General features: G+C 42.9%; 1 protein-coding gene across 1 annotated transcript in view; it reads left to right on the plus strand.

The window, feature by feature from the left end:
• Window positions 1–26,366, plus strand: part of EFHD2 (EF-hand domain family member D2) — a 116,990-nt gene that overhangs the window by 52,205 nt on the left and 38,419 nt on the right. Inside the window, exon 2 of the mRNA XM_085608666.1 lies at window positions 147–294. Coding sequence (XP_085464792.1) covers window positions 147–294 — 148 coding nt within the window. The remainder of the gene's footprint in view (window positions 1–146; window positions 295–26,366) is intronic.

The following is a 26,366-nucleotide window of genomic DNA, read 5'->3' on the forward strand; positions in this document are numbered from 1 at the left end:
TTCCACTGATTCATCTTTTTCAATGTTATATTTGTGCATATTGTAGATTCTAGTTCTCTTAGTTTGAATTCCAATAGATACTTGAGCAATCAGTTATGTTGTCTGGTAGTCCATGTCTAATTTCTTACTTTTTTGGGGAACATTAGGTATGATGCTGGTAAAGATGGTTTTATTGACCTTATGGAACTCAAATTAATGATGGAGAAACTTGAAGCACCACAAACACACCTTGGACTGAAAAACATGATCAAAGAAGTAGATGAAGATTTTGACGGTAAACTTTCTTTCAGGGAGGTAAGAGATTGTTTTTACTTTGCAGCTCGTAAAATCCCTACCACAGCTGCTTGTTTTTGCATTTTCTGGTAGCTTTCCTTCAGTAATTGAACTTTCTTTGATTACTGTATCCCAGTCTTGGCTGTAGTATTTATTCAAGACTTTATCCTAACTTATATTATGTTACATTTCTTTTGTGAGCTCTGTTTGGAGTTTGAATATAATTATACACTAAGCTCACAAACTGCTTTTTGTGACATTGTCCAGTCATTATTACATTTAAGGCCAGATGTACAACAATTTGCTTTTGCGACTTGCAAATTGCGAAAAATTGTGATTCGCAATTTTGCAAGTCGCAAAAGCAAATGTACAACATTGTCAGATACACTGTTGGCGATTCCCAATGGGGTCGCAAATTGCGAGACTCATTAATATTAATGAGCCACTCGCAATTTGCAACCCAATTGGGAATGGCTGGCCCTCCCAGGGACCGTGGCATGCTGGGCTCAGCAGACCACTATGTCTGGGACTGCTTTTCAATAAAGCAGGTTTTTTTGAAAAAATGCAGCTCGTTTTTTCCTTAAAGGAAAACGAGATGCATTTAAAAAAATTAAACCTTTTTGTTTAATTTTTTAAGGGCAGGCAGTGGTCCCAGGAACCACTGCCTGCCCCTAAAAATATTTTCCCCTGCATTTTCAAAGGGGAAGGGGGTCCCCTGGGGACCCCTTCTCTTTTGCGGGTGCATTATCACCCTCTTGAAGATGGTGGTAATTTGCGAGTGTTTCGCGACCGCACTTGCCGTGGCAAAACATTCATACCATGCTTTGGGGTCGCTATTAGGAAGGGAATCCCCCTTTCTTAATAGCAACTTGCAATTCCTAAATAGTGAGTCGCAAATAAATTGTGACTCGCTATTTAGGAATTGTACATGGCCCTTTGCCATTTTGCATGCACAAACAGGTTGCAAACCCGTTTGCGCATGCAATTTATGGTCATACATCTGGGCCCTAGTTTTAAATGCATCTTGTTAGTAATTTGGTTAACAATGAAACATAAAATATGATCCTACTTTTCTTTTGATTAGTGTTTTTATATATATACGTGATCAAGACTGCTGTTAGGCAGTCGAAACGCATCAGGCTGGGCACTTGCTGATTTAGAGACTTTTTGCACATGCACTTTTTAAAAAATCTGCAACAATAAAAAGAAGAATTTATCTCCATATTGCGGTCCGGACCGGTTGTTTGTGATTGAGACTGGGATCATTGCAGGATTGTGGTTAACATATATATATATATATATATATATATATATATATATATATATACCCAAAGGAGGTTGCACCGCACACCTAGAGATGTTTCAATTTGTCGTCTTCCTCAGGTGGTGCTTAATTGCCTGCTTGAAATCTGCAAACATTTCACTAGTTTATGAATGGTTTTGCATCCTCGTGCTGGCTGCCTGAGAGCATTGCAGAAGCCTCCTATCTCTGCTCTCCCACACTGGCCAGGTATTGATGGGTACATGACCATCCAATTATACAGATCGATGTAAGCTGTTTATTGGGCTCGTAAAGCACAATACAACTGGTCTGCAATCTCCTGTGTTGTGAAATGTCGGCTCTGTAGGTTTCCAGATATTATAGGTTTTTTTTTTTGTCAAAGTTCTTTTTATTCAGCATGACTTTCAGATGACAGTACAATGCATGAAAGCAAAAGGGACTTCATATAAGCATTATAGTCTAATAGAGATACAGCTTCTCTTTTTGGGAAGTCCCAACGCCCCCCTCCCTTAACTCAAGTCATGTCCGCTTTATTAATCCAAGCATTAGGGCTTCTAAAACAATTTTTATAAACATGCGCCAACTATTCCGCCCCCCCCTCCCCCTCCCTGGTGGTGGTGGGTTCTTCTTTTATGTATGGCTGGACATTCCGAAATTTGTCAGGTAGTAGGACGGCGCTCCCCTGTAGCTCGACTTGTTCTCTGTATTGCCTAGAGAGACCTTGTGTATATGGTGGCATAATCGGGCCTAGACCTTGGATAAGTTAGAACTAGAATAGGTGCATGACTCGGAAGCAGGGTGGGCATACTGCAGAGGGAAGCCCCAGAGAGGAGAAGGAAACCAGCGGGCCTCATTAATATTCAAAGTTTTTGTATTCATCTCTAAAAATATCTGCTAATCTTTCCATGGCGAGTATTCTCCACAAGCGTGAGTACCATAGGGACAGAGCTGGCCCTTCTCTCTTTTTCCAGGCTGGCACTATTGTCATTTTGGCCGCCCCTAGACAGGCCCACATTATTGCTTTATCTGCTCTCGTCTGGTGTTCTAGGTCTGGGTCTCTGATGCCCAAAAGTACTACTTCTATAGATGTCGGTATGGGGTAAGCCAGCATGTCTTTGATGTGTGTTAGGATCTCCTCCCAGAAAGTTTGAATCGTCGGGTAGTCCCACCAGATGTGGCAGAAGTCCCAGAGAAGGCCGCAACCCAGTCAGCAGAGATCAGAGGTTTCTGGAAATATCTTTTTGAGTTTAGTGGGATAAAGGTACCAATCAAAAAGGGTCTTGTAATGGGCCTCTCTCAAGGCCACTGAATGATTGCTCTTGGCTATATCCGACCAGAAGTGTTTCCAATCCTCATCTGTGATGTCCCTCACGACCACTTGTTCCCAAAAAGTAATGTATCGTACCCGTGGTGCATGTACTGTCGAGAGTAACAAAGCATAGAGAGAGGAGATCGCCCCCTTCATGGTGCCCACCCGCTGTACAAACTGTTCTATCGGGGTTTGTTCTCTGGTGGTGGCTTCCCTAATCCGAGGTTGGGATACCCAATGTATGAGTTGGAGATAATCAAAGTAGTCCCTGCTTGAGGCATTAAACTCCCTTTGGCAGCTCTCAAATGTCAGCACGTCAATTGTGAAAAAGGTCCGAGACCATCAGGCAGCCCCCCTCCTGCCATGCATCAAATGGGCCTTCTTGCAGTGCTGGTGGGAAGTCTGGATTGAAGTGGATAGGGGTGTAGGGCGAAGGGAAGGATGTCCATCTCCCATAACATTGTCCCATACCTTGAGAGTGGTTCGTGTCGGGGTGCTAATGTATGCGTTGGTCGGCCTATCTTTTTTTTCTGCTTTTAGAGCACATCCCAAATCGACCTACCCACCATTGCCCTGTCCATGTGGAGCCAATGTTTGTCGGACTCCCTCATGGACCACTCTACCACCACCCTTCGTTGGGCTGCTTTATAGTACAGGGAGAAGTCCGGTAACGCCACACCCCCTTCTTTCTTTGTGCGTCGTAATGTGTGGAATGGAAGGCGAGCCCTTCCATTCTGACATACAAATTTAGTAATAAGAGAGCGGAGCTCGGGCAAGAGATCGCGATCAGGTCAAACGGGAGTGCTTGAATCAGAGTAGCTTTGGGAGCATTGTCATTTTTATGGCGTTTATCCGACCGAGCCAAGAGATGTACAGAGGTTTCCAGCGCCTGAGATCTTGTTGGAGTTGTGACAACAAAGTGGGGTAGTTTGCCTAATAGAGGTCCTCTAACCGCGGGGTGAGCTGGATTCCCAAGTATTGAAGGAAGGGTTTGGCCCACTGAAAAGGGGTCTGTCCACAGAGCTGCTGGACTTCTCCTTCTGGGGTTGTGAGATTTAGGATAAAGGATTTCGATAAGTTGACTTTGAAGCCTGCTACCACTTTAAAGTTTCGAAGTTCTGTCTGCGATAACTGTAGTGACAGGACTGCATCTGTAAGTGTCATCAGCATATCATCCGAAAAAAGCGAAGCCTTGTGTTCTATATCCCCAAATTGTGTCCCTGTAATCTCCGGGTTAGCCCTGAACCGAGTTGCCAGAGGTTTGATGCTCAAGGCAAAAAGGAGAGGTGAAAGCGGGCAGCCATGTCTTGTGCCTCTGCTCAATGCAAATGGGAGTAACGTAGACCTGGACCGTTGCATGCGAGTTCTTATAGTTAGCTCTGACCATATTAATAAACCTCTCCCCAAAGCCAAAACTTCCATGGTAAGAAAGAGGAACGACCAATCCACCCTGTCAAAGGCCTTCTTGGCATCTAGGCCCACCAACATCGCCGTAATTTTAGGTTTGGAGACTTTTTCGATCAAATGTATAGTTTGCCGAAGATTGTCATGCGTCTGCCTCCCTTTTATGAAGCTAGATTGATCAGGGTGGATTAGTGCAGGCATTAGATTTTCCATTCTTGTGGCCAGTATTGCTGAGAATAGTTAAGCATCTAGGTTTAAAAGGGCAATAGGCCTGTAGGAGGTGCAAACCTGGGGATTTGTCCCCGCCTTGGGTATAACTGTGATTACTGCCTCAGCCATAGAATTCGATACATTTGAGTTCTCCGCTATTGCATTGAACACCGAGGTGAGGTGGGGTATTGGCTCCGACGTGTATATTTTTTAAAAGTGTGCCGTCAAACCACACAAAGCCCCCAGGCCCGATGTGCTGAGTTTCGGAATTGCCTTTCCTACTTCCTCTGAAGTGATCAGGCCATTTAGCTGGTCGTTCTCCGAAGGCGAGACTTGGGGCAGGTTTAGTGAATTTTACTATTGTTGTTGCAATTCTTTATCTGGAGGTGTGCCTGTGGATAGATCTTTATAAAACCCTCCAAATATGCGCACCTTTACCTCATCTGTGTTTATTTACACCTCTTCAGGTCTGGTTTTTTTTCCTGTTAGGATTTTCACATTTAAAGGGTATGCAGAACACAATAAATGAGGTTTACAATTTCTTAGCAACTTCACTTTGCTAGCCCCCCAGTCGTTGATCCGACTCCCCCGCCCTATATCGCGTCCTCCGCATCTGGCGAAGCCGCAGTGAAGGTCGTTCTTTCTCCTACCCTGCCGCTAGGTCCTGGAACGATCTTCCGTACCACCTTCGAACCTTCTTCTCACACTCCGGCTTCAGAAAGAGAATCCAGACCTGGCTCTTCAACTAAGGCCCACCTTACCTCAGCGCCAGGATACCTCCCTGGTGAGATAAGCCACGCTAAATTAATATCAATTTATGGATTGATCATTTCAAACACTATTGGATATAGAGCAAGCTTTGTGACTTGTTGCTTTTACAGAGAGATAGGTGAATTATAAGTTTAGAAGGGGGCCGTACCTAACTTTTATTTAAGTTCTTCAAAAAAGTAGAGATGTCCATTTCATTGCGATTGAGGTGGAAGGATTCAGTCCACCGTAGGAGGTTTTCTTGAAAGAGAATGTTTTTCTGAAAAAAGTATGCTTTTTTTCCAGGCCAAGTTTGTATCCTTGGTGAAACCACTCCAGTTTTAATTATCATCTCCGTACTAATGCTTATGACAAATAGGATGATAATAATTATTGGGTGGATGCGGGTGGGAGGACTCTGCATGTGAAGTTTGATTGTCTCAAGTTCAGTCTATTCAGTAAATGTTTAAAAATATAAATATATAAATAAAAATGCACTTTAAGTATGATTGAAGTACTGTTGAGACTGGCTAGTAAACACTTGCATTGTGTAATCTTCATAGCAATGCACACTTACCAAAGGGAAAGGCTGTTTTTTTGCATCTGAGCATGCTGAAGTTACACACATGTCCACTATTAAACCATGTGGGTTTGAAGCGGGGGTAGTAGCAGTATCCCTGTGTAAAACTGCGTCCCCCCCCTCCCCCCCCCCCTTGCATATTAACTTCGAATCTGTTGACATTGATGGATCTAAAAATACGATAAAGACAAAAAGAAATCCATAAATTACTTATTAGGTGATGCCTGTAGTGGAATTGGTTTTTAGTGCTTTATCTACAGGAGGTCTATTGCAGAAGGCGGAATGCATTTTGATGTATCCTCTTTGCGTTAGAGGATCAGGATGCATCTGTCTCTACAGGCTGGCTGTTCCAGACTTTCCTGAAACTAGATTCAATATGTTTACATTGGGATATGTATCCACAACTCCTCCCAACCCCAAACGGTTTTATTGGAATTTTACATAGGGCATCTGCTGTGCCACATTAAACTAAAGTTACATGCCCTCCTGAAGCCTTACACCATGTCCCTGATTAAATCTTCCCTCTCGCCCCCATCTACCCCAGACTCACCCAAATCTACATGGCATCATGCATGTTTACACAGCCTCTCATGAAGAAAGCTATCTCGGACCCTAAATATCGGCTTATAATTATCCCCTATTTTTTTTAGCTGAAGTCAATTGAGACCGCTAGGCAATCCTTAATTGAAATCTTTTTTTATTGGAGACAAGAAAAATCTTACAAACTCATCCAGTCAGACTGCATACCTGTCTATAATACTGATATCACCATTTTACAAATGTTGTACTTTGCTAATTGCTTTATTGGATTCTTTTTTTTTGGGGGGGGGGGAGTTGCTCTGCCGATCATCTTGGCTTCTCAGCAGAGTTTTATTTTATTTTTTCCACTTAGCGCATTAGATCCTCCTTGACACCCTCAGAACTTGTGTAGACTTTCAGGGACAATCTCTAAGATGGTCTCGTTCCTAGGACCAGTCTGATATTCTAAAAGGTGGCACAAGGAAATTGCTAGGCATGTTTTAAAACTATGGCAAATTGAAGAGTGAAACCTCATTGTGCTTTTTAAGGGACAAGGCAGTCCTACTAAAGCAGAGGCATAGCTTTGGATGTTTGCTTGGTTTCTTTTTCCTTCCTCAGTATGGTGTTCCTGAACACATGACTGTGTGTCTGCATATGTTTGTATGTATGTTCCTTGCCAGAATTCTGTTCTCTTTTGTACTGGTTGAGATAGTTTGGTATAGATTAGCTTTTACCTTTTTTAAAATGTGTACAGTTCACCGCATTCCTTCTTCTCGGAAAGCCCCCCCCCCCCCCCTCCCCATGCAACAAGACCCCATCAGAAAGGATCCTAGGACCATTACTTTTCTGCTTGTAGTTAGTGGACTAATGCCCCATTTGCCAAAACATGGCTAGAGGAAAATTTCAGATCCTCCCCAGAATCTGCTGCAGGTTTTTCACGCAGCTGGCAAATTCAAGGGCAGCAACTGCCTCCAAATCTGCGCTTTTTCAAACCACTAGGGAACATCCAAAGGGAAATTGGGAAGCACGTTTCTTGTCATAAATGCCACTCCCATATGAGTTCAAAGAACTCAACATGTTAAACCTGTACCCCTACATATTGGTGGCTGAAAATCCCTTTCTTGGATCTTGTCAAATCCTCTGTTATACTGTTGGTTATAATGAAACTACAATTAATAGGTGTGAAGATTTAGAAGGGCCTTCAGTACATTTCCATCCTTCCCACAAACAAAGATTCAAGCTATTACTATGTGCTTCTCATTAAGATAAACAAGCATTAATCGTTATTAATAGCTTTTATTTTCAACACCATACCTCATGATTATGGATACGTCCATTTTACAGTGGTTATTTGAATACACCATCATAACTTCACGTGTAACCACATGCTGTCCTTGCATAGTCAATAGGCATTGAGCATTACCTTTTGGGAATTGTTACAATAGGGCATCCCACTCAAGTGCTTTTCTAATATATCACCTCCTGTATTTTGGATTCTGGTGGTCGTTCTTCAAACTTTACTAAATTTGGGTTTGTTTTCGGCCTGTCAATGCTGGAAACTCGGTACACCTTCAAGACATGGCAATTAGTTGTTTAGCCATTAATACCACCAGGTCAATAATTTACATTCCATTCCCCTTTGGCCATTGTAGGTCTTGCTGTAATTCCAAAATCCTATGTTTCAGAAATACACAATCCTTTCTTTACAATTACATAAGACAACAGTCTGTTATCTTTGTCACTGCTTTCTTGTGATACTGTACAGCATCAGTAAAAAGAAATGCTTTTTGCTGATCCTGTGCAGCATGGACAAAAAGAAAGTGTGTGATGATGCGATGTGTTCCTTACTGATGGGTGTGGATGGCATGTTCTTACATTTTGTTTTTAGTTACTGATCCAAGATAGCTACCACTTGGCTCAGTAAATAAATCAAAAAATAGTTGCACAAAAGCAAGGGGTGGGAAAGCAACATAGCAGCTGTTAGCAGGAAGCAATGGGGGTGGGTGAAGCAATGTGAGGGGTGGTTGAAATAAAAAGCACAGGAGGTAGAGAACAAGTGGGAGGAGAAGAGAGAGCATCATGGAGCTGCTGCTTCCACTGCAGCAGTTCGTGCCCTCTCCCACAACCTGGGTGAAATTCGTGGCACATATTTCACGTACCTATGTTTTATTGTGTGTTCCAGAGCAGGCTGAGTATTTTGCTTCACTGTGCCCATCACAAGTCCTTGGGGGCTATAATAGTAAGATGGCGCAGGAAGCTATATCCTAATCTACACGTGCAGCACAGGTTATCAGAAATGTCATATCAACCACCTTGACTGCAGCAATAGTTAGTCACCTTCTCAGGAAACTTGTAATGTTGTCAGGGTAACTAGTAGGCATTAAGGAAGGAATCTACCTGGGCCGTCTTTTCCCAAGACCTTAGCATGCTTACTCTGTTCACTCACTAAAGTCAATCATTTCTTCTTTCAGTGTAGTGTGATTAGATTAGAGAGTCTAATTTGCTCCTCACTGTGTTGCAAAGTTAGAGTAAACGGCTGCCAATCCTTACATCTGTACACGTCTCGTGCTGTGGCTCCACTGTTAGAGGGGCAGCAGCTGGCTGATAGCCCTATATCGCATCTAGCATACCCAAATGCTTTAGTAAACACTCAGAACTGCTTCTCATCCTTGTTGGTCATCAGCATATCGTCTTCTTCCTTTGCATTTCAGGTCTCTGGTAATCATGAGCAGTCACATCTTCAATGTTATTTGAGCGTTCCGCAAGACTTCCTCCATCTCTGATCAGTTCTTTCGGTATCAAGGTTTGAATTGGCCCAAGATTAGGCTATATCTGGGCACTGGCAGAGAGCAGCAGAGAATGCGTCTATGCCTCCACTACAACTTCAATGTAGCATTTTCTAGGGGGATCTGAAGGGCCGGTTTTGTCTCTTGCCTCAAATGATGAGTTGGTGATGGACGTTTGCAGATTAACATCTAAACGTCGAGTGGTTTTAGCTTCATTGGTTAAATTGGACTATGGATTTCTCTCTTCAGGGATTGGGTGATTCTTTTGTAGAACCTCCTCTTCAATGTATTCTGGTTTCTTTTAGAGAGGTGTTTGCATCTCCGTGTTTTTGACTGCAGGATAATCGCACTTGAAGTTTTCCTTCTGCCAACTGTAGGGCAAACTGGTGAAGATTGTGACAGGAAGATTGTAACTGGCCATATCACTGCAGTGTGAGAGTGAGTTCAGGGTCTCTATAATGTTACTTAAATAGACAATATGCATCATTAATCCAAAGTAAAGAAATTATACCATGATTTACCCAAATTATAAATAAATACACTGAAAAAACAAAGGGTTAAAATGACGTTATGGTTGGTTTTGCTTATAAAATCTGAACTTGTGTTTCAGAAATTTACTGGATAAGAACACAGAGTTGACATGCAACCATGTTTACAAGACCACATATACAAACCACTTAAATGTGCCAGTTATTGTTATGTAGCTAACCACAACTCATGCCTATCATGCATTGTTTGACATTCCTGCTATGTTAACTGACCTCCTTGATGACATCTCAGATGACTTTGATGACCTCGCAGTGATGCATCCAGAGGAACCAGTACTCTGCCCTTGGCTGTGCTCAGCATGAGTTGGCTGCAGGACCGGTTGCGGTGCCCAACCCGCTGAGCAACCAACCCACACTGCGCACAACCTTTGGCTGTACTCATTCAGAATCGGCATCAGGGCCTGCAGCCAACCCCTCACAGGCGGTTAACCCCTGCTGTGCATGCCCTTCAGCTGTGTATAATGGGGGCTGACTGCAGGGCCTGATCTACAGCCTGACCCCAAAGCAAACACGCAACAGGTTACTACTTAACGAAGCTGTTACCTGCATGGTGAAAGAAGGACTTTACCATAGGCATCATATCTTGGTTGCCTCCCTTAACAAGTCTGGAAACCTACACCAGGACTGTAGTTGGGATGCTATGCTGCTGGATAGTGAAGGTAGATAGTTCCTGAAGTCTAGAAAACCTGCTTTAATCTATCTTGTCCCAAATCCAGCTTTTTATTTGCGGCTGTGAAGATCATTGTTTTATAATGTACTGCCAAGATCAGAGACCTAAGGCTCATTCCTAGCCCTACCCTAGACTGACACTAAGTTATCTTTGGTGAGTACTGAAAAGTAATAACACCCGGGGCAAACTGCTCTGCAATCGGAGCTCACCCAAGACTGAAAGGAACTTTGTGCCCCACAACCTTCGAAAATTCAGAGTTCCTGCTCCTGAAAGTCAAAACCTGAAATGAGATACTTGCCAATTCAGTGAGCTTGCAAGGAGTTCTTGCTTCTAGGGTACCAAGCACTACGGCAATACTTGTAAGAAGGATTGCTTAGTTGCGTTGAGTCCCACACACCCCGCATAAATGTCTACACCCTATGGCTATTTTCTGGTGGTGTTTTGTTTTTCAAATAACCAATTTTATTGATTTTTGCGTGAGAGAACAGAAGCAACTAGAAGCCACATAGAGCCATTTTAAGAAGAGCAGTTATACAGTCTCAGATTAATCCCTTCAGGATGACTTAACATCAGGGCCCTCCCTTGGGGGAGTGTGATTAACATTACAGTGGGGTGCCCAGCCCAAAGAGTTCCCACCATGTGTTCCACATCTTAGTATGATTTTTTTTAAACATTTTTTTTTCAACCCTGGGTACCGTACTCCGGCTCCTCCGCATTCTAGTTCACACCTGGGCACTATTGAGTCAGTGAAGGCGGTGTAGGCGATTTTCTTTTTTTTTTCATTGCCAAGCAATCTCGTTTGCAACCATGGTGGCTACTCCAATTAGCACCTGTTGGCTTTCGTGTCCCCCAGCCCCTCAAAAATCCCCAATTGGGCAAGCTGTGGGGATTATTCCACCTCCCAGCCCAGCACTCCCCAGAACGTCTGAGCTACTTCACTCCAGTAGTTGGCAATCGGGGGCATGTACATACCATATGGTATAAGCCCTGCAGTAGTGTGGGGACATCTGAAACATGTGGGACTAGGGAAGATACAGGCACAGTGTAAGTGGGTAGGGGTGAGATCAGCCCAATGCACGTAGTACCCTTGCACTCATCTTATTTTAGATGGTTATGGCTCGAGGGGCCATCCTGGTGGTGCCAGTTCTCCTCTTCCAAGGGTCCAAACCCCTTCCCATTGAGTTCGCAGCGGCTCAAATTTGTCAAGTGCATTAATCACCAAGGAGTGGTAGATTTGGGAGATTCCCCCCTATGGCACCCCCCTCCTAAAGAGCGCACCCATCAAGAGCTTAGTCCCCGAACACAGTTCCCTGGAAGCTAACGTATCTGGAGAGATAGCGATCATTGTTTAGTGGCAGACCCTTTTATTTCCATAAGAATCAGCCTTTTGATTCTGCTGACACCCATACTCCAGAAAGCACAGCATTCAAATAGTTGTACCTATATGATGTACCATATATGGAAGTTAGTATCCGCTCAATAAATAGTATAGTTTCACCAATGTAAGTAAATGATTTTAAGTGAAAGGATCCCATCTCTTAAAGCAAGCGGAGCTTATGAACTATGATCCGTGTCCTCATTCTCTTTTTCTTGCATTTACCTTTACCATTTGAAGTGTTCTACATTGGATAGAATACTTGTTTTTCCCCTTCAAAACCCTGCTGTGTTGGTGTTGTGTATGCAGAGGTGATAATTTAAAACCCTACTAAGCAGCTGGTGTAACAAGCATTTGCAATGCAATAGGTCTCGCATTTGCCAGAGTTTAAGCTATTGGCATTATAAATGACAATGCCTTTTATTGATCTGTTTTGCTGATTAACACATAAATAAAAGGCATTATCATTTACAATTTAAATAGCTCAAACTTTTGTAAATGCAAGACATATTCAAAGAAGCGGCCACCATTGTCCAGGGCTGCTCAGAAAGTGAAAGCGCAAATGCTGCAGGAAAGCATGTTTGTGCCTACAGTAGGAGAAACTCATTAAAGAAAATAGCGCTTACAGACTAAAAAAGACGAACTGTGTAACAACCAAAGTAAAAGGGCCAGTCCTCATGGGAGATTACAAATTAAGACAAGGTGGTACTAAGGAGGGACTAACAAGCCTATTAACAAATCAGAAGCCAGCATTACTTAGGACAATGACACAAGCCAATGACAAATATTGGCGGAGCTTCCATGCTATACTCCAATAAAATATGTTGCAGAGCAGCGCATGTGCTGCCCAGGCTCGACCTTAAAACCTTGGCATTTGTAATGCCAATTACTCATCTCCAACAAATGCGAGACCTGTTGCATTTGCAAAGCTTGTTAATGTACTTCCACCGCTGCATACAATCCTCACTTAGTGCATCTGTTGGACTACAGTTAACAAGCAAATCCTGGGACCTACCGAGACTATACAAGTACCGCCAATGTGTGCACACACGCTAAAAAACCAAAACTGTCAAAAGGTGTTGCAGGCCCTAGAGTGGTGTAACGCAAAATAATGGGCCCCCCTCAGTAGAATGTAATGAGGTGCTCCTGCGTCTCCCATAATTTACAGATTCATTAGCCTTGGGTTTAACGGGGGGCCCTGAAGTATTGGGGGGCCCCTGAAGGTCCGCCCGCCTGCATCGTTGGGGATTTAGGGGCCTGTGCTACGCCCCTTTGCTCATGGACACTGTTGATGATATTGCCTCTTTATATTACGGAAAAATAGACACGCCTATGTATATACTCAAAAGTGAAAATATGAGTTCAAATCACACACAAAATGCCAGAGTATCTGGAGATCTTTGTCATTAACCAGCCTTTGCCTCCCATCACCAATATTCTAATTCAGTATTCATTTTAAGGATGCTAAGTCTGCATGACAGCCTCCTTCCATATTGCTTTGCTCAATATTGTATATGGGGGAACGGGATGTGAATGCACACAGAGGCAGTCCGGGCTCCCCTGAACTCTATGCAGTCGCCATGTTTGAGGAACCATCTCTGGTGCAGATCTGTTGACCATAGAACTACTTGAAGTGGTTTCACTAGTTCACAGTTCCTTGAGCCACATTACAACTACACCAAGTACTTCAAACTGACTGACTATTGTAATCTCGAAGTGGATGAAAGTATTAATGAGGAAACATTGTGCTGAAAGAATCATGTAAAACATACCACATCTGAAGACCATCACAACCGATCACTTCCACTGCGCAGCCCCCAAGAGAAGACACAAATACACGCTTCTCTCCCAAAAGCTCTACGCAAATGGCTTTACCCAAATTGTTCCCAACTTGTGCTACTGAGGCATAGCTGGAAGTCAACCCCGCTGACATGTTCTGTTCTCATGTCAGTGGCATCACTTCACCACTAGCGCCATTACAGCAGCGCTGTGCTTCAGGAGGTAACGAAGAGCGCGACTCTGGTTGGACAATTGGACTCTAACAGAGAAAAGGGCTTAAACCAGCTGTATTAAGGGCACCTGGATATAGATTCGTCATTGCGTAATAAGTAAGCCACACTGGTCTCTTCTATAGCCCTTAGGCCATAATAAGGATGCTTCAAAGCACTAGGTATTGGAGGAATGTGAGAGGGAGGATTAGGAGTCTTGCAGTACTCTGAAACAGGATTTGGGTGGCATAACCTTTGCAAGAACACCCAAAATGGCATTTTCCTATCTACCCTATTTCCTGTTCCTTCCTTAGAATGTCCGGTCTCTCCCAGTGCTTCGAGGCAGCTCAAGCACTATTTAACATTCAAAAGTGACAATGAGAAAGACTACCCGCAGTGAAATCTTCAAACAAATTAGATTCATAGGGTAGATGGGAAAAGCAACAAACTTCCAATGCATTATAATTATAGGGTTAAAAAACACTTAAAGCCATCTCCCATCCCATAATTGTAATGCGGCAGAGAATAATGGAAATATGCACAATGTTATGAGTTATGCTCTAAAGCCAGCATTAGTGAAGCCTGTTCAAATTCAACAATTGCCACAACGAGCCATGGTCCTGGTTAATAATAATAAAGAAATAAAGAACAACTCGGTGAAATGCCCCAACTAAAACGGCATAAACACAAAAGAAAGCAAGAGTGGCACAAAAACGAAAACATCTAAACACAAACTGCATCTTGTAAACTTTAATAAAACTCTTTCCTCATAGTTCGAGATGTCTGTTTCAAGGCGGATGTGACGCTATCAAGGTTACCTACCACATCTGAAAGACAGTGTGAGGTAGGCATTTATATTTTACACATTGAAGATAAATATGGCTGTTTTCAGCAGGAAATATGTAAATTCTGACAAACCAAAGGCCCCAGTGTCTACTAAAAGGTACAAAGGAGACCATAACAGACTCTAATCTGTAACAAGCTGCCAAACAACGGACAGCGGGAGGGGGGCGGCAACAAAGGGAACGGGGAAACAGACAGCGGGAGGGGGCGGGAACAAAGGGAACGGGGAAACAGACATCGGGAGGGGGCGGGAACAAAGGGAACAGGGGCACTGACAATGGGAAAGGAGGAGAGGATGGAGAACACACTCAACGGGAGGGGGGGCGGAACAAAGTGAACGGAGAAACGACAAAGTGAACGGAGAAACGGACAGCGGGAGGGGGGCGGGAACAAAGGGAACGGGGAAACAGACAGCGGGAGGGGGCGGGAGCAAAGGGAACGGGGGCACTGACAATGGGAAAGGGGCGGGAGGATGGAGAACACTCTCAACGGGAGGGGGGCGGAACAAAGTGAACGGGGAAACGGACAGCGGGAGGGGGGCGGGAACAAAGGGAACGGTGACACTGACAACGGGAAAGAGGGCGGGAGGATGGATAACACGACCAAAGGGAGGGGGGCGGAACAGGAAAAGAAAATGCCAACACTTCCAAACTCAGCAGCTAGTGGTGAACGGCGGTGGAAAATAAACAAGGAAGTAGTCCCAAATTGAGTAGATAATGCGGAGCAGCGGAACTAAACTGTAGTTGGTCAGTGCTGCTTCCTGCTCAAAGGAAGCAAAACGGAAGTGACGTTTCGGACCACCAGCCAATACATGAGCTACATAAAAAGAGCAATGCCAGATGTAACCAATGGCAAGTGACAAAACAAAGTGAGATGCAATGGGTGGAGTTTCAGTAGTAATACTTATTACTTAATGCCTCGCAGAGGCAGCGCATGCGCTGCTTTATGCGAGACCTAAAAAAGGAGGTTCAACTCTCATACCTGAAGTCATAGCTGGTATAATCTAGGCATTAATTAAGTTGCTTATTGTAAGCTACAAGCTTGCTTGCAAGAGTTTCAACTGAAATAAACTTTTTTATAAAATGAGGTATGGAAGTTGAGCTGTTTAACCATACCTCCAATGCTTTTAAGTTTTCAAGGATGGTGAAATGAAGTGATTTTATGGGGTGCGCTTCTTGACATCTGTGGATGTAAAACATTTCTTTGGAGGGCAATTACGTTTTTCAGAGAGAATGCTCCCATTAAAGACTGTGGGAGGCATTTCACCGGATTCAGGGGTGAAGATGAGTTAAAGGAAGGAGACACCATCCAAATAAAGGTGAGTTGAGGCATGCTAAAGGTGCTCTGATTCTCAATGTATCTACTAATATTTTGAAGTTTAGCCATAGATATGAACTAGTAAGTATAGTTAAGGATCATCCTCTTCAAGATAACCCAACCAGATAACGTAGTACATTCTGTTATGCTACAGAAGAATAATATAAATTTTTCTTCTGTGTACAGCCGAACATGATTAAAACTGCCTTGCTGAGGGTGAGTTCAGTTGTAAGGAAAGCGAAATTATACACGTTGGATCCGCATGATGTGAAGCTGCTATTTCTTAATGATATTTGGCTTTCATCCGACTGTAATTTTCTAGCTGAGAACTTAAGCTTGAACATTTTAAAATACTATAGCATGACTGCCAACTCAGAGTGAGGAGGAGAGGTGGTTATTTTCCATGAATACAATACCATTGGGAAATTGAGCCTACCAAAATATGGCTGCAGTCCTATTTTATCGCCCTCCGAAACCTAGATTTGGCCTGTATTGAATGGTTTGTGAAAACTGTGTTTTCAATCTCTTTCCACCTTTGACCAGTTAGTGGTCGTATATGATTTTAACCTTTGGGCAGATAACCTGGATGATTCCTCCTTTCAGAATGTGCTAAACTGCATTCATTAAGTCCTCACCAGGCTGTGTCTCCATCTAACCATCATCCTGGACACATACTAACTAGCCTTCATTTTTATCAACCCTGAAATTGTTAACCTATAGCAAAGCTATTGAGATTGCCCGATCAGATCACAAATGTATACTGTTTCCTGTGGCTTGGACCAGACTGTCTAGTAACAGCAAATACCAAAGGAAGGCCACTTTGTCTTGCAACTGGTCAGCAATCAACCCTGCTAAAATCGGGGATATTATTGAAGCAGACCTTGCACGATAATGTGATATTTAGAATTTAAGTTGGTCTAGCTAAGAAATTCAATCCAGTTTTAGTTTCCACTCTGGATAATATTCCCAGAACAAACCAAGTAGCAACGGGAACGTTTCTACACTGAAAATGGTATTTGCTTGAACTAAAAAAAGAATAAAATGTTTAAGCAATAAAAATGGGATGTGGCCGAAAACCTATGCACACAACAATGTTTCCTATACCAAGTATCTGAAAAAATATATTCATCTGATTCGTTTTGCAAAAACAAATTCTACTCGCAAAAAAATTGCTCAGAACGCTCCAAGGGACATTTTTCAAATAATACTCTTTGGTACATCGTACAGTAATTGGTAATGCCGGGATTCTATCTAGCTCCGGTAGATCTGTCTGATTTAATTTCATGAAAAAGTGGATAAGATCAGAAACAAGTTCTCTCTTAGGACCTGTAGTCTAAAGTAAGAATCGCTCTGTACTACTAATGTGAAATTTACTCATTTTAATCTTTTATTTATATCCGACTGCACATGTCTTACACCCCGAGTAAGATCACTGGTTCACCCTTGAACATATGTCTGGGAAACTTTATTAAAGCTGGGAAGGAAGTTGTTGCCTCTGCTATCATGGATATACTATATGCTTTATTATCAGCAATATGCCTTATCGAATGACAATAGGGCAGGCCCTATTGAATACATCCTGCTACTATCACCGTTTATTTGGTGTTTTAAAAAAAAAAAAATTTTTATTGGTTCTTCCCACAAAGTTGCAGTCAATACCTTGCTCAATCGAGCATTAACTTTGGTAAAGCAGTTAATTTAGGTCTACACTCTACTAGCATGAGCCATCACCAGATTATCTAAAACACTGCTGGTAGAATCTAGCTTAATTTGAACAAATGAGGGCACATATTTCTGCATCGGCCTCCTGTGGATAATAAATCTATAAAAACTTTCGCTTCTGTGCATTTTAAGATATCTAGTGTTCTCTTCGATTTCCGGTACCCAAGTATACACTTAAGAGAAGGGGCTAGAGAGCCTTTTGCGATCAAGGTGCATTAACCTGAAACAAGTTGCCCTTACATCGTTATGCTAGCATGAAGTATCTGAAATTAAGGCAACAGCTAAAGAGATGGCTTTTTTAGCTTATTCATCTGGTTCTAATGTATCTGCTCTCATTGGGCACATGATTCTTATAGCACCAAGAGACTCTTTGAGTGTGTGAATGTGCTTTATAAGTATACCTAAATAATTAGTTTACCCATGTAACTCTTAAATAGAATGCTAGTTTTATTGATGAAACCCTTGCCTTGATGGATATGTCCTAGTTGATTACAGAAGTTCGAGAAGTGGAGCACTTTTTCGCTATGGCATGTTACACAATGGTGAAATAGAACCCTGTCTGAAACTGCTTTTACATCCTTTCTATCCAAGCTTTTCCTCTTTACAATATTCACGGGTGTAAAATGTAGCCTTTTTGATATTAAGTGATGAAATGTGGCATAGCTTTATGCACTCCTATAACTAAGAGTTCAATTATATGTCCACCAGCCAACTGGCTTTCCCCCCCCCCCCCCCCCCCCCCCCCCATGTCGACTCCTCTCTGAAGTTCTCCATACTTTATAAAAGGGAGTTTAAGTGTTTTAGTCTCTCACGGAAACGCCTAATATCACCACACCGGATGCTCCTGGCATACTTCTTTCTCTGTTTACAGTCGAGCATAACAGCCAGCAAAGGAACCTAGATAACGTGTGTGAATAAACATTGAACTTGAGATGCAGGATCCAATCAGGAATCGGTGTCCTCGACCAGTCCATATAAGGAATCCCTTGGGCGGTTGTTCCTATTTATTTATTGCTGGGCTAGTGCAAAGTCCACAAGTTTCCCCTGGTTCATGCATCACTTCAAAGCGTATTTTTTAATGTTTATTATAGTTTAGATTTTGAGTACTTTTGTAAATTTTCGTGTTTAACAGTATTCACACTTAATCATTTTATTTTTTAGAGTTTCTCTAGTTGTAGTAATCCTGCCAATACTCGGAAGCTTTCCTTTCTTGGTAAAAGTAGCTGTCTGGGGTTTGAGTTCTTGCTCAGGAGCAGCATTTCAGTTTGGGGGCCGTTATCCAATCTAGCAAGGCCTTCAAATTGCTTTTGGATTGGCGCCAAAAGCTCTGGATGTTTGTGTTTTTTCTAACACTTATCCATCTCGCTGTTCCTATTACAATACATTTAAAGGTATGTCGATGTAGGTTTCCGTAAATGCTGAACAGCCTCAGTACCTTTAAGGCTTAAGCAAAAAAAAAGTTCAAGGAAGGGTTTATTTGTGTATAGACTGTGTTTTTTTTTTTTACATGTTTAGGTGCTTTTATTGCACAAAATGCAACGGCGTAAACGCCCACATTTCACAGGGGACCAAGAAATGCCAAATGTGTCATTGTTCCCAGTGAAGTATGGATTTAATCATCATCATAATGATGGCTCCATAACAGCTCGGTAGATTTTACCATTGTCAGGAGTAGGAGGATTATGTAGCAAGGTTTTCTTAATTACGCATCAAGGAATTCAATGGTAGTATTATTTTCATGCACAAGAAGCAAACCTCTTTTTTGTGAAATCTGTGAATTGTGGTAAATGCTTTAATCCATAATCATGTGGTAAACCTCAGCCACTGAATTTCATAGTCCCCACTATTGTTTTATTGACAGTGTATTCATGAAAGATGAACTCAGCCTAAACTTTCCCATCGTGGCCATCGTTAGCTGCACTCTGAAGAAAACATAATTTTCAAGCTAATCCCTGCAAACCACCCATGTACTATGAAAGTACATAATCGGTAACATGTATAATGCGGTCCGTTATTACAATCGTTGGGTTTTGGTGGCATTCAACAAACCATTCTTCTGCCTCGTGATTTGAGATGTCGCCATAACCACCCATAGCAATATTGGAAGACATTACACTGTTACCCGTTATGTATGTAACCAGCTGAAACTCACCAGGAGGCACCTTATTGATCACTTGGCATTTTGTGGATTAATAAAGGGATTGCTGATTTATTTATTTTTTTTCCTCCAACTGAAGGTGAAGTAGTTATAGCATACGTCTTCCGGACGGTGAGAGTTTAAATAAGCAGTTTGTGCTTGTGTGTGGTGGTGTTTCGAGTGTATAATAGAACGGGGGACATTGATCCAGTCAAGAACAAGATAAAATAATGGGCCATTGTGAGAAGATGGGAAGGGGTTTTGAGAAGAACAGGGCATCCTGGTGTGTGCAAAGAAATACAAAATGGGGAGGACAGGCGCTGAATAGATTAATGGGATGGCCAACAAGCATTGGTAGCATCCGAAACAATGCACACACACGAAGTAACCCAATCCACAATCCTTGATAGAAACGCATGGTGGCCAAGAAGCATTAATGTATATGAACATTCTGTCAACTTCCAGGGGTAGAGAGACGGGAAGGAAAAATAGGAGTGATGGGGAGAGGAAGCAGAGAGATGCAGAAACAAGACACAAACATATATGCACATTGAGTAGCATAGAAAACTGTAAGCACCAAAACCATCCTGACTCCGTTTTATTCTGACCTGTTGAGATCAAATAAATTTAATTAGTTTGCAAAGTTTGTCTCCTGCCCAAGGTGGCATGGTTCATGTCTTGAAAGACGTGAGTTTTTTTTGCTTCACTAAAGTTCAGATTTCTTCACTTCACCACCCCTATGGCCACCAGCTTGCATTTTGGGTACTCCATCTCTACAATCTGTTTACTAGTCCTGCCACTTGAGCCTGTATGGTGTTTTGTTATGAGACATGGCACCCCCACCACACATACCCTGACCTCTGTAGCTCCTTCCATCACTGATTAAAAGAAACGGTGTACCTCATTAGTTGTCTCCTATAGACCGCGTTATTTGTCTGCTGGCAAGGACTCAGTATACGCTTGAAGTCTGCTTTGGGTCCAGAACTTGATTGTAATTTGATGGCTCTGTCTGTCTCGCTCCCATCTCTGGATTAAATGTCTTTCAGTCCGTGGTCATGTGTGTTCCACCTATGGAGCAGTTCAGTCTCACTGTCTTTGGTTTGGATGAGTGGTAGTCTCCTGCAGTTGACATGCCATTATTATGGTGGGTTTTTTTTTTTTTTTTTTTTTTTTTTTTTGTATTTTGTTTTCAACACTCCTTGGAAGTGCATCGCTTTAGTCACTCATCCCCTTCTGCTTTATTTTTTATTTTATGGTTATGCAAGGGCCAGGCAGTTGTACACTCCTACCAACCTGTTTGATTTTGACAATTTGCTCATCGTGTACTTTTTCTTAACCCCCCCCCCCCCCCCCCTCCGGGTTATTTTTTTTTTTCAATGATTTTGCAAGGGCTTTGTAGAGGCTCCCTGGTAGCAGGCTGTTTACTTACCACAGTTTGTGCGGCATCTCACATATACTTTATATTTTAATTTACTGTTTAGAAATCTTGATATGTCAAAGTCAGAAGATTGCCACTATGTATGTATTTACAGGCACGGTGGCCATCTTTGAATTATATTTCTTTTCTCTTATAAAAGAACTTAAAAAAATTTGGATGCTGTTCTTTTATTTTGTAAACCCTGAATTCCTCCAATGTCCGCCCCCCACCTTCCCTTTGAGGATATCTTTTAAACTAATGTGCTTGGTAGTGTTGGGAACTGTTTACGGTAATCGAGGCTCTAATTGATCCAGTCATTGACACCTGTCCATCAGAAACTTCAGAGGAGAAGTGCAATGACTTAGCCACCGACTTCCTCTTGAAAGTAACTGACATGTATAGTTCCTTTAAAACAAATGGAGAGCTAACCACAGGGTGTGAAGAGGAACAGGAAAAAGTTCCCCCACAACAAACTATCACCGATCTCCCGCCTATGGCACAGAAGGGTGAGGAAGCCTTGATGGACAAGGTGAAGTTCGATTTGTCTTTGGGCCCAGCTCCTCCGCAAATCCTCAAAACAGTAACACCTGTCATTCTACCGACTTTAATGAGGGTCATGAGTTAGTCCCTAGAAATGGGCATAGTTCCAGTCGCTTGGAAACGCGCTGTTATTAAGCCCCTGTTGAAAAAAGCAAATGCAGATAGATCGCAACTATGTAACTATCGCCCCATCTCCTTGCTGCCGTTTGTGGGCAAGCTACTAGAAAAGCATGTCAACAGAACACTGTCGGAATTCCTAGAAACTAACCAGTGCCTCCACACCACTGAGATGGGCTTCAGGGCCCAACACAGCACAGAGTCGTCTCTGTTGGTCGTGGTGGTGGAGGGACTCGGAAGATTGTTAGACCAGGGAAAATCAGCTGCCTTGCTCCTTTTGGATCTGAGCGCCTCCTTCGATGCGGTAGACCATCAGACATTACGGAGAAGCCTCTCAGACATTGGTATACAGGGCACGATGCTTAAATGGTTGTCATTGTTGGAAGGCAGAACATTTAAAGTACAGCAGAACACTACTCTTTCCAAGACTATGTCCATGAGGTGTGGGGTACCACAGGGTTCCCCATTGAGCCTTACGCTTTTTAATGTGTACATGGAACTACTGGCTAAGATTGTCCTGGTGTTTGATATCTCTGACAACACTCAGTTGGTGATCTCCTTGGACCCAAAAAATAGCATTGCCGCTGAGAGATTATCTTCTTGCTTGGAAAAAGTCAAGGAGTGGATGACAACAAGTTGTCTAAAATTAAATAGGGACAAAACGAAGATACTGTTTCTCGGGAGTAAAGCAATACCCAGGCCCACCATAGGTTGGCTTGTTTGCCTAGGCAATCCAGCCATCCCCAAAGAAATAATAAAAAATCTAGGCTTCTGGTTAGAAACGGATCTCTTCATGGTGATACAGGCTAAGAAAGTTGCAGGGACCTGATTTTGGACTACTCAGAAGTCTTTGGAAAATTCTAGACATGATTCATACACAGCTTAGGAAGACAGTGGTCCATTCTTTTGTAACCCACAGATTGCAGGTGGTCCAGAATGTGGCTGCAAGGCTGCTGTGCAATGTTCCGGCGCGGGAGTTTGTGAAAAAGCACATAATCGGGCTTCATTGGCTCCCAGTAGAGGCCAGAATAAAATTCAAAATACTGGTCATCAGCCACACAGAGCTTGCCATAATAGAGGTCCCAAAAAAATCAAGAGTCTAGTATCCCCTTACATTCCAAACAGGCGGTTCCGTTCAAGCACTGAAGAACTTCTAAAATCAACGAAGATCAGGAGGAAGAGATGGGAAGGAAGATCCTTCTCCCACCTTGTTCCTAAACTCTGGAATTCTTTACCACTGGAATATAGGTTGATGAATTAAGAATTACAGTTCTGCAAAGCGAATAAAACTTGGCCGTTTAAGCAATACCTTTAAGGCCCGCCTGACTCTTATCAGCTATGTGACCTCCTAGCGCTGGGAAGCCTAAGGGTAGCCATGCGCTCTATTATAATAATAATAATAGTAGTTCCCTAATGCTAAACTCGTTACAGCAAACAAATGATGGATGGAATGCTGACAATGCAAACATTCTTCCCCAGTCAAAAGATCTGGGTTCAATCCATCGTTCTTTTGCCCACTACGCCACCCCAGTTTGGACCCAACCATATGCAAATCAGTCTTGACTGTGCCCCATGGGAACAGTCCAGTCCAGACCGAATGCCAGGCCAGGTCCTCCCTGGTCCGGAAACAAGCATCCTGGGACCGGTTCGAGGGTATGTCACCCTTCTTCAGCCAGGCTAGCTTGAATCCAGTGGTATAGTGAGCAAGGGACCCACGTCTGGGCATACCCATCCCACTTAGGGCGAAAGGTGTTATAGCAAACAAATGATGGACGAAAAGCTGACCATGCAAACATTATCCCCCAGTCAAAAGATCTGGATTAAATCCATCGTTCTTTTGCCCACTACGCCACACCAGTTTGGACCCAGCCATATGCAAATCAGTCTTGACCCTGTGCCCCATGGGAACCATCCAGTCCAGACCGGACTGCCAGGCCAACAATGGTCTTTTGCTTTCTCGCCCTAAGTGCGCCAGGTATGCCCAGACGTGGGTCCTGGACTCACTGTGCCACTGGAATTGAGCTATCCTGGTTGAAGAGGGGTGAAACCCCGAAACCGGTCCTAGCATGCTTGTTTCTGGGCCAGGGAGGACCTGGCTTGACAGTTCTGGCTGGACTGTTCTCATGAGGCACAGGGTCAAGACTGATTTGCATATGGCCAGGTCTAAACTGGGGTGGCATGGTGAGCAAAGGAATGATGGATTTAACCCAGATCTCTTGACTGGGGGTGAATGTTTTGATTTGTTCTGCATTCCGTCCATCAATTGTGCGTCTTTTGCTAATGCTAAACTCAGCATCTCCATTAATAGTTTCTCCCCAGGTCAGGAGCACCCGCTACGCTTCCTCTGTCCCTGCTTCATCGTTTAAAAAGTTTCTTGGTATAAGAGGCTGTGAGACGAAAATCGTGCTTCTCTGTCCCTTCAGATGATTTACTGCTCTAGGAAGGCCTCTTCATAAGAGATTAACACTTATTAAGCCTGGGGTCTGCTCAGCTCCACTCCAGATTTTTTTAAATTGTTCACACACATATTGGAAATACAGTATGATAATATTAGAAACTCCCTGGGGATCGGCTTGCTATGCTAATGTTTATAAGTGGTATACATTGTTAACTTGTTGACTGCAAGTATGCAGTCAGTAAGTTCACTGATACCTTTGAAATGTTGGACTGGGAAGGTAGCAACCACCTGCTAATCAGGAACATTTAAAATTGTGAACAGAAGAGTGATATTTAGTCCCACATATCAAATGAATTTACCTATTTAGAATTTGCAGTACCTTAGTTATTAGTGATGGTAAAGTGCCCCACTGAGAGAGAGTACAAATTTGGAAAGCAAAACCTGTGCCAAATTGCCTTCAAGCTCAGGTGTTAGGACAGATGGCACATCATCAATTTTGCTTGTATATTTATCGAAGTATATAGAAGTGTGACCGTCCTAAATATGGAACCACAGTTTGACACTGAGTACACTTAAGTGAAGGGAACTTTGCCAGGCTCCTAGGTCTATCCGTGATGAAAAACGGGGTGCTCTCAAACATTATAGGTCCCTGCCCTACAAATGTATACTGATTAGGAGAAGGAAAAACAGTTGGTGCATTTGACCTGGTGTCAGATGCTGGCGGCCATACAAATTAAGCACTCTAGGAGATTTTGGAAAAAGGTGGCAGACTGATTTATAATCCCAATGTAGCAGAAGGAGACGCAGATTACTAATTCCAAGTAGGTCAACCACTTGGGTAAACTGTATGCCTTCCCCAATAATGACTGTTCAGACCGGCCAATGCAAATTTTCGACTCATATTGGTGATGAAGTCTCTGCTCAGTTTTTAAGATCGTTGGGCAAGAACTGGATTGCCCTTCACCAGGCAGCAAAAACATAAACATTCGAGGAAATTTCTGAGCCAAATTGCAACTTGGTGGCGCCAAAAGAACTATCCCTATTCCTGAGTCAGAGTAGATTGAATATGTGTCCACGTATATTATGAGAACCTTCCTCCTGAATCTAGTAAACGGTGACAACACTTCTCAGTAGACCTGGCTGAGTTTGCAACACCCCTAAGGAATAACCAGATAGATTCTTATATTAGGCAAAATCCTTTGCATCAGTGCGATCAGAGAGAATTCCCATAAAAGTTCTTAAAAAGGATCCGTAAGGTGTGAATTTGTACTTCCTATTTTTAACCACTGTTACCAGACTGGGCAAATCCCCTCCTCTTGGAAGGGGAGCATTAGTATGACACTCCACAACAAAGCATCACAAACCTTGACAGTTGATTACCGTCTGATTGCTCTCCTGGATGCATCGGGAAAGATCTTTGCAGCCAGCATACTAGAACATCTTCAGTATTGGGCGTCTATGAAAGGAATTATCCCAAGAGAACAGGCAGGTTTCAGATCATACCACTTGGTGATGGATAACATTCCAATGGGCCAAAATCTAATCGATAAATATGTACTAGGAAAATCACAAATCCTGTATCGTGCCGTCATTGATATCGCAACGGCATTCAATATAATTGACAGAACAACTCTCTGGATGAAACTGATCACTGAGCATTAGGATAGGATAGGATAATCACTTATAAAGCGCAAACAAATGCCGAGGCGTCTTGGCGCTAGTCCATAGAAAGAAACCATTCCAACTAACACCGGGTCACATCAAAAAGCCGTGTTTTTTTATCAATTTTCTAAAAACTTGATGACTGTCAGTAAGTTTACCAAAGCCAGGGAGATCATTCCACCGGTTGGCCGCATGAAACGAAAAAGCTCTGCCACCCCATCTAGCTTTTTTAACACGGTTAAGTTTAAGCAGGCTTTGAGTAGATGACCTAAGTGTCCGACCCGGGAGGTAGGGAGTAAAGAGCTTCTCAACTTCCTTAGCCCCCCCCACCCCCAAACACAGCCTTATGGACTAGGCATAGCGCCTTGAAATCTATCCGCTGCTGGACTGGGAGCCAGTGCAATGCCTTAATTCCCTCAGCGATAGACTGGTCCCTGGGTACGTCTAACAAGAGTCTGGCTGCCGCGTTCTGCAGAACCTGCAGTCTCTTCAACAAGGTCTTGTTCAATCCTAGCAGTAATG

The sequence above is a fragment of the Triturus cristatus genome, chromosome 1_2 (genome assembly GCF_964204655.1).
Source record: "Triturus cristatus chromosome 1_2, aTriCri1.1, whole genome shotgun sequence".
Classification (NCBI taxonomy): domain Eukaryota; kingdom Metazoa; phylum Chordata; class Amphibia; order Caudata; family Salamandridae; genus Triturus; species Triturus cristatus.